The sequence below is a fragment of the Suricata suricatta genome, chromosome 6 (genome assembly GCF_006229205.1).
Source record: "Suricata suricatta isolate VVHF042 chromosome 6, meerkat_22Aug2017_6uvM2_HiC, whole genome shotgun sequence".
Classification (NCBI taxonomy): domain Eukaryota; kingdom Metazoa; phylum Chordata; class Mammalia; order Carnivora; family Herpestidae; genus Suricata; species Suricata suricatta.
In genome coordinates this window covers 49,137,006-49,146,339 of record NC_043705.1, presented here as the reverse complement: position 1 = coordinate 49,146,339, position 9,334 = coordinate 49,137,006, and the positions used below count along the sequence as shown (strand labels likewise).

Here is a 9,334-nt window from a genome sequence, read left to right as displayed (position 1 = left end):
TCACCTAGGCGCCTCTTAAAACTTTTTAAGCAAAGACTACAGTTTTCCATAGCAGCTACACCATTTTAAATTCTAACCAATAGTGCACAAGGCTCCTAATTTCTCCACATCCTTACCAACACACATTACTTTCTAGGATTTTTAAAATTTAGATAGTAGTGATCCTAACATATATTAAGGGGATATGTCACTGTGGTTTTGACTTGCATTTCCCTAATGATTAGTGATGCTGAGTTTCTTTTATGTGCTTACTGGCCATTTCTAGATCATTTTTGATGAAATGTCTATTCCTTTGCCCACTTTTTAATATTTTTTTATTCTTGAGCTATCTTATCAGGTGTATGATTTGCAAATTTATTCCTCTGTTCTTCTCACTCTGTTGCTTAACACTCCTTTGATAAATACAAGTTTTAAATCTTGATGTAGTCCAATTTGTCTTTTTTTTTTTTTTGAGAGAGAGAGTGAGCACACAAGCAAGGGGCAAGGGGCAGGGAGGGAGGGGTGGGGGAGAGAGAGAATTTCAAGCAAGCTCCACACACAGTGCAGAACCCAACATAGGGCTCCATCTCATGACCCATCATGACCTGAGCCAAAATCAAGAGTCAGACCCTTAACCCACTGAGCCACTCAGATGCCCAATGCCTCCCTCCTTGCCTGTGTTTTGCAGTCATATCCAGAAGTCCTTGCCAAATCTAATATCATGAAGCTTCTCCCCTATATTTTCTTTTAAGAGTTATAGTTTTAGGTCTTGTATCTTTGATCTAATTTGAGTTAGTTTTGACATATGGTGTAAGGTAAGCAGTTCTTTTTTTTTTTAAGTACACTTCACGTCCAGCATGGAACCCAGTGTAGGGCTTGAATTCACCACCCTGAGATCAAAACTGAGCTGAATTAAAGAGTTAGATGCTTAACTGACTGATCCAACCAGGCACCTGGGGTGGGGTGGGGTGGGGCAGAATGGGGTGGTTAAATTTTTAAGAACTGAACAGCTACTGGGAGTGTAAAGTGATAAAGTACATTGTGGAAATATGGCAATATCAACACCAATTGAAAATGCACACTTTATGATTCCCATCTGATTATTTAAGCACTAATCTAGTTATAGCATGCTACAGAGATGTAAGTCCTAAGTAAATTGACCTTAATATATGGATAATCCAATCAGGTGAGGGTTTTGTTTTTGTTTTTTTAAACAGCAGATTTCTCTTCTTGGTAGCAGATAAGAAAACCAAAAGGATTCTAAGTGTAGTTGCTGGCTTATAGATGGAGAATGCCATGTGACAAGGCATATGGACCGAGGAAGCTGGGTAAAGCCCTGGTGGACAGCTAACAAAGAGAGGAAGCATGTGCATTAAAATCACATTTACTGAATAAGCATGGAAGCAGGTTCTTCTCTAGAAACTCAGAGAAGAGTCCAGTTCAACTGACACCTTGATTTTGACCTATATGGAAACCACTGTTGAGCCACATCAGATATCTGGCTTATAAAACTGAGCAAGTAAATTTGTATTACTTTATACTGCTACACTTATGTGTTAAACAGGAAAGAAAAATAAGAGTCCATAAATAACGCATAAGAATGTAGTGCTGTTTACATAAGATCTTACATGCATTTTTATGTATTAGATGGCTGTCAAACTAGATATATATGTATTAACATGGAAGAAATAAAGTTTTGAGAAAAAAAATTATATGAGATACCCTATCATTCATATAGAACTTGAGACCCCAGACAATACTGTATATTACTACATGCATTTTTATAAAATAGCACTATAAAATCATGGAAAGATACTCATTTCCTGAGAGTCACTTCCCTTTTGGGAAACCAAAAAGGAAAAGAATAGAATGGCATATTAAAGGAACTTCAATTTCATTTGTAATTTTTTCTTCTTTTTTTCCTACTTAGTATATTAACATTTGTTAACTCTAGGCAGTAGGTAAATACTACATTACTACTACTGCTTCCATTTTTAAAAACTACCCCTGCTACTATAAATCTGTGAAGCTATATGGGTCAGGTCTCAAAATAACTGATGATTATTTTTATTAAGGTTTCCTTAATAAATTTTCAATTCTACATTTCAGAGAATTGAATTTAATCTTACTTTTACACTCTAATCAGAAAAATCAGAATTAAGTTTGTTTTAAAATACATTTAATAAAAATAATCCAGTTTTACATATTTTACACGTATAGAATATTTACAAATTCCTTCTACAGCATTTACTTAACATTTACTATTTTTCCATTATTTGCTTTTTGGACTATTTCCTTCAGTAGTAAAATACTGTCCAGTGATCTTTGTAACTAAAAAATTAGCTTCTTGGGTAATCCTCCTAGGTGAAAAAAACATGAGGTTGTTCACATTTAATCTTATGGCAATTCTAATGAATCATTGCATCCAACTACATCCAATACATTTTACTGGCTTTGATTTGCTAATAGCACTTGTTAAACATTAAGCATATAGTATCCCAATAAAAATCTATGAAGAAAATAAGGTACATATTCATATTTCTTGCAATTCTGAGGTATACTCGAAAGTGCCCATGTCTTTTAAAAGGCTTGATTTAATTATTTTCAATGGAAACAAATATTGCTAAAATATTCTCTACTGTACACTTAAGAAAAGCAAACAACTCACAGTCTACATTTCTTAGCTGCCCCTTAGTCACTAGCCATACATTACCTCCTTGGCGTTTTCAGAATCCATTTCATTTCTTATGAAAATGAAAGTTTTACCTTGTTCCAAGGCCTGTGTTCGCTTCCGTTTTGTTGCTACAGATGGATTTGACTGCTCCTTTAAAGTTTCCAATGGACAGTTTGGTCTTGGCAGCTGACACCCAGGTGTTGGCCCTGGCCGATTACTGAAATATTTAGTTTTTAATGCCTTTAAAAAAAAGATAAGAAAGTAGGGTTTCTCTAAACTTTAAGAAAATCAAAACTCCACAATTGTTGGGAACATTAAAAACACTATGTGAATGCCCCATTTCCAACACGAAATTAATCTCAAGAATTTGGACAAGCAAATTACAACAAAGAAATATATTAACAGTTTAAGATTGGCTGTAAATTTCATTACCTTAAGAAAAAGAGACTTCCCTTGGAATTTTTCTACATTTGAACAGCCTATACTAAATATGAAATATCCTTGGTTAAGACATGTATATATAATTCAACTCTATTTATAAGGAGCTCTATAGTTCAATGTGTAAAGACAGAAACTTGCTTAAAAAGAAAGTCAAAGTTTGTCACAACATCTATATGTATTCAAATTTTGAATCCTACAAATACAGATTCTTTTAATAAAAGTTGTTTAAAAAATGCAACAGGCTGGTAACAATGTATTAAAATCTAACAACCTACCATGAATTATTAAAAATTTTACTGGGAAAGAACTGCACAAGGTTATTTCTACATACTACCTATTCAATGTTCTATGACATATACATTCTTTACTTTGGTCCTGAATTCCAATAAGAAGTTTTATTCTAAATGATGAATTTGTCAAGTTCATACTTTATTTGCATCATAATACAGTTCAATAGGCACAATAATTCCTTTTGGTTAACCTTTTAGGAACATAAATTCGTATAAACTTTTCAAGCATTTTCTCCCACGACATCATATTATTTGCAGTGATGATTTAAAGATTCCTTACTTTGAAAGAGTTGCATTTCTAAAGTATGCTTCCAAGTCAGCAATTCCATTAGTAAATTTAGCTAATCCTGAGCTATCAGAGATCTAAGAAAGGGAGACTGTCTCATTCCCACTTTAAGAAAGATATCCAGGAGTCAAAAATCATTTTTAAAAATTCATTCTGGGCCATCTGGGTGGCTCAGTTGGTTAAGAGGCCGACTTCAGCTCAGGTCATGCTCTCAGGTTTGTGGGTTCGAGCCTCGCATTGGGCTCCATGCTAATGGCTCAGAGCCTGGAAGCCTGCTTCAGATTTTCTTTCTTTCCCTCTGCCCCTCCCTGGCTTGCATGCACACTCTCAAAAAAAAACTTAAAAAAAAGTCTAACAAAACACAACCCAAGTAATTTGTCACTAGTATTTTTCTATAAATTGTGATTTGTATTATTAATGAAAACAACTTTCTAGAGGGTCTCTCAAACCTCTTTTGAGGGAGGTAGTATGTATATGTGTATGGGTGGACAGGTAATGATGACGTACTTGTTTGAAATTAGAAGAGTACTTCTAATAGTAACATATCTAGCCTGTGTGTATTAAGGTAACATGCACTGCCAAAAAGAGAAGGCCTAGGCTCTCTGGCTCTCTCCGTTCCACCAGCTTGGAGTGAGCAGAGGCCCGGGTTCGAACCTGCAATAAACGACCCTTGCTTTTTGGCTTTGAAAAAAAAAAAGAGAGGGCCTATAGAAGTAAATGCATTAAACAATGATTTGGTAGTCTATAATAAACTTAAGTAAAAAATATCTATTTTGTATCCTTGGTATATTGTACATTAACATCATTAACATGTTTTGTTAGATATGAAGACTTGTGACATTTCATTGTAATCAGGGTCTTACTTTATGAAGCCAAATCATTGTACAGTGTTGCATTTCTGCACTTCCCTGCCCCAATTAAAAAAAAGTTTTTTTTGGGGCGCCTGGGTGGCTCAGTCGGTTAAGTCTCTGACTTCATCTCAGGTCAGATCTCACGTTCGTGGGTTCGAGCCCCGCGTCAGGCTCTGTGCTGACAGCTAGCTCGGAGCCTGGAGCCTGCTTCCAGTTCTGTGTCTCCTTCTCTCTCTGCCCCTCCCCCTCTCATGCTCTGTCTCTCTCTGTATCAAAAATAAATAAAACCATTAAAAAATTTAAAAAAAAAAAGTTTTTTTTAATGTTTATTTTTAAGCAAGAGAGACAGAGCTCGAGCAGGGGAGGGGCCGAGAGACAAGGAGACACAGAATCCCAAGCAGGCTCTAGGTCCTAAGCTGTCATCAGAGAGCCTGACATGGGGCTCAAACCCACAAACCGTAAAATCGTGTGAGCTAAAATCGGATGTTCAACCCAGAGACACCCAGGCATCCCTCCCAGCCCCAATTTTAAGTATTTGTGACACTATCCTTTTATTGTTTTGTGCTAGTATTGGACTTTTTTCTTTCAAATGTACAGATCTTTTGTTTTTGTGTTGGACAGAATTTCTTCTTTCTTTTAGAGAAGCAGATTTTCTTGGTCTTCTTAATCTTGAGTTTGATTCTTACTTCCCTTAAGTTAGGGTCTATATTGATGTTTGTCCTATTCAGAGTATACTTTCAATCTCTTGTAACCATACAGTTGTATTCTATTTTCAGGATTCCTGGCTGACTCAGTTGGAAGGGTATGTGACTCTTGATCTCACGGCTGTCAGTTCAAGCCCCACACTGGACAGATCACTTAAATATAAAATCTTTAGGGATGACTGGGTGACTCAGTCAAGTGGCCAACTCTTGATTTCAGCTCAGGTCACAATCTCACAGTCTGTGGGATCAAGCCCCACGTCGGGCTCTGAGCTGGCAGCACCAAGCCTGCTTGGGATTCTCTCTCTACCCCTCCCTCTCTCCTGGCCTCACCTCTAAAATTAAGAAACTTTGGAGCACCTGAGTGACTCACCTGGTTGACTCTCTGACTTTTGCCTTTGGCTCAGGACATTATCTAATGGTTCAGGAGTTCGAGTCCTTGTGTGCTGACAGTGGGGAGCCTGCTTGGGATTCTCCCTCTCTTCCTCTTTCTCTCTACCCCTCCCCCCATTCTATCAAAATAAATAAACTTAAAAAAAAGTAAAGTGCAAAAAATAAATAAAATAAATAAACTTTAAAAATAAAATCTGGGATGCCCATGTGGCCCACTTGGTTAAGCATCTAACTTCAGCTCAGATCATAATCTTGCAGTCTATGACTTCTAACCCTACATCAAGCTCTGTGTTGACAGTATGGAGTCTGAAGCCTGCTTCGGATTCTGTATCTCCCTCTCTCTCTGCCCCTTCCTTGCTCAACTTCTCTCTCTCTCTCAAAAATAAATAAATAAATAAACATTAAAATAAATAAATGCAATAAAATAAAATATTTAAGAAAGAAAAAGAACTATACTATTTTCTCCCCGTTATCACTTTCTGACTATGACAATGATCAGCATGCACATCAAGACTGCATTTCATGGGGGAAAAAAACAAAACACTTTTGGCATTAGGCTTGGCATTAACTGAAATCTTATCTTAACAAGTATGGAGCCATTCTTATTTTTTCCTTCTCTAGGTAAACTACTTGAAAGCCAATTAATTATGAAATAAATATGTATTTACATGTTCCTAAACAAAAGTAAACTCTCTTGTTGCGTATGCATGATATAATTTAATACCAGTCTGAATGGGGCTTGTAGCTTAGGTATAAAATAAAACTTATACTTCCTTAAAACAAAAACACATCTTTACAGTATTTAAAGAATGTCAGAAAACCTTTTGAATTCTGTTTTTATTTTATCAGTGTCAGAGTTCAGATTATCCTCATATTTCCTAATATAAAAAAGATGTGCTAAAATACCTGTGTAGCTGTAATTCGAGTACATGGGTTAAATAAGAACAAGCCTTGTATGAGATCTAGCAAGTCGTCTCCTGCCGCAATGAAGATGTGTTGTAACGGGATTCCAGGAAAACTCTTAAATGTCACGAAATCTGGAAGACTACACATGTCCTGTAAAAATATTTATAATTCAAATTTAAAGACTGAAAGTCATACAGAGCTCAAATGAAGAACTAAAATTGTCAAATGACTATGCAGAAAATTTCAAGCAATCTATTTAAAAAGTCCTAAAATTACTGAGTAGAATAAGGTTAGAGGGTATAGGATAAAGATACAAAAATTAACTGTGGTTCTATATGCCAGAGACAAATATGGATGCTGAAATTTAAAATGCCACTTAGAATAACTCAAAAAGAATTTTGAAATACATGAAAATCTAACAAAACATGTAGGACACTTATACTAAAAGCTACATAACTGAGGTGCCTGCTTGGCTTAGTTGGTGGAGTGCAAAACCCTTGATCTCAAGGTTATAAATTCAAGATGCAAGCTGAGCGTAGAAACTACTTAAAAATAAAATCTTTAAGGGGCACCTGGGTAGCTCAGTTGGTTGCATGCCTGACTTCAGCTCAGGTCATGATCTTGCGGTTCGTGAGTTCAAGCACCACATCAGACTCACTGCCATCAGCATAGAGCCTGATTCAGATCCTCTGTACCCCCTCTCTGCCCTTCCCCCACAAAAAAATTTAAAAACTAAAAATAAAATAAAATCTTTAAAAAAATGATGAGACCTGTTTTGTTCATGGATTTGAACATTCAATTTCGTAAGGATGCAAATTCTCAAAATGATACATGGGGTAATTCTTACCAAAATTCTGACAAAATCAGTGTAGATTATCTAAAATGTATGTGGGAGGGCAAAAGAATGTAACAGCTATAACAACTCTGAAAAACAACAAAAGCGGAGGAATCAATATACCTGATTTAAAGACTTAATGCATAGCTACTTTAATTAAGACTGTGCTATCAAGCAAAGGGATATAGATCAAAGGAACACATGACAGAACCCAGAAACAGATTCCAACTGACTTTTGTTTTCATACACTGTCTTAATTTATTCAAATACCAGTCTGATCACACCAGGTCCAAGACTACTCAAATAATTAACCAAATATAAACAGATGTTAAAGACTGGTCTTCAAACATTATAGCCAATGATGCCATGCTTGCCTAGGATCTCACAGACATAAAACTACATCCACATGTCAGTGGCCACCAAAACATTGAGTAGATGTTTGAGCACTCTTTTGACTATTTTTTCCAAGCTCTGAATAGTTGTAGGACTCTAAGCAGGGATAAGAGGAACAAGCTCAACCGTGGCATAGTGCCAAAATGTGGCCAATCAAGGCTTCAAGTCACAGCAGTGTTCACCAGCACCTAGGCCTTCTCCATAAGGTTATGAACAAACTGGGCCACAGTTCCAGATGGAAAGTCCACTGCCCTGTACAGCTGCTGAGTGCAATTTAATTGATAGTCTTTTGAACAACAATGCTAAAATAATTAGACCATACACAGGCCAAGAAAAATAAAAACAAAAAATGACACCTGACAAAGTCCCACACCGCATACAAAAATTAACTCAAGGGGTGCCTGGGTGGTTCAGTTGATTGAGTGTCCAGCTTAGGCTCAGGTCATGATCCCCTGGTTCATGGGTTTGAGCCCCATGTCAGGCTCTGTGCTAATAGCTAGCTCAGAGCCTGGAGCCTGTCTTCAGATTTTGTATCTTCCTCTCTCTCTGACTCTCCCCTGCTCGCGCTGTCTCTCTCTCTCTCAAAAATAAATAAAACATTAAAAAAATTTTTAAATTAACTAAAAAATAATCACATAATGAAATGATAAATGTACAACTATAAGATGTTTAGGGAAAAAATTGTCAGAAAAATCTTTGAGCTAGGCAGAGTTCTTTCACTTGACATCAAAAGAATGATTTGTAAAAGGACAAACTGATAAAATAGACTTCATGAGAATGAAAAACCAAACAATCCAATTACAAAATAGGGACCTGGCTGGCTCAGTGGGTAGACCATGTGACTCTTGATTTCAGGATAGTGAGTTTGAGTTCCATGTTAGGTATAAGAATTACTTTAAAAAAATAAAATAAAATAAAATAAAATGCATTTAAAAAATGGGAAAAAGACATGCAGAGACATTTAGCTAAAGATATACATATGGCCAATAAGCCCATGAACAGATACTCAACACCATCAGTTATTAGGGAAATGATAATTAAAATCACAATGAACTGTCACTACACACCATCAGAATGCTTAAAATAAAAAAGTGACAACAACAAATGCTGGAGAGGATGCAGAGAAAATTAGTTACTCATATATGGCTGGTAAGAATATAAAATGGCACAGCCAGTCTGAAAAACAAATTGGCAGTTCCTTAAATTAACTACACAACTACCATAGGCCTCAGCAACTGCTCTCCTAGGCATTTATCCTAGAGAAATAAAGGCTTATTTTTATACAAAAAACAAACAAACAAAAACCTGTATATTAATGTTTACAGGAGCTTTTGTTGTTGTTTTTTTGTTTTTTTAATTTAATTTAAATTTTATTTTCTTACTGCTTTGATATATTTTAGAGAGAGAGAGAGACAGCGAGCGAGCATGAGCAGGGGAGTATCTGAGAGAGAGGGAGACACAGAATCTGAAGCAGGCTCCAGGCTCTGAGCTAGCTGTCAGCACAGAGCCTGATGTGGGGCTCGAACCCACGAACATGAGATCTGACCTGAGCCGAAGTCGGAGGCTTAACCGACTGAGCCACCCA

General features: G+C 36.4%; 1 protein-coding gene and 1 pseudogene across 7 annotated transcripts in view; both read right to left on the bottom strand.

Moving 5' to 3' along the window:
• Positions 1–9,334, bottom strand: part of CDK7 (cyclin dependent kinase 7) — a 54,101-nt gene that overhangs the window by 19,473 nt on the left and 25,294 nt on the right. For 5 of the 7 annotated variants that reach the window (XM_029942390.1, XM_029942387.1, XM_029942386.1 and 2 more), the window contains exons 10-11: positions 6,522–6,671; positions 2,746–2,893 (exon numbers count right to left, since the gene is read on the bottom strand). In XM_029942390.1, the coding sequence (XP_029798250.1) occupies positions 2,746–2,893; positions 6,522–6,671 (298 nt within the window). Of the gene's footprint in view, positions 1–2,141; positions 2,340–2,745; positions 2,894–6,521; positions 6,672–9,334 lie in introns of those variants that run through there. The other 2 variants (XM_029942385.1, XM_029942391.1) reach the window with 1 other exon arrangement.
• LOC115294001 lies at positions 7,368–9,000 on the bottom strand (annotated as a pseudogene).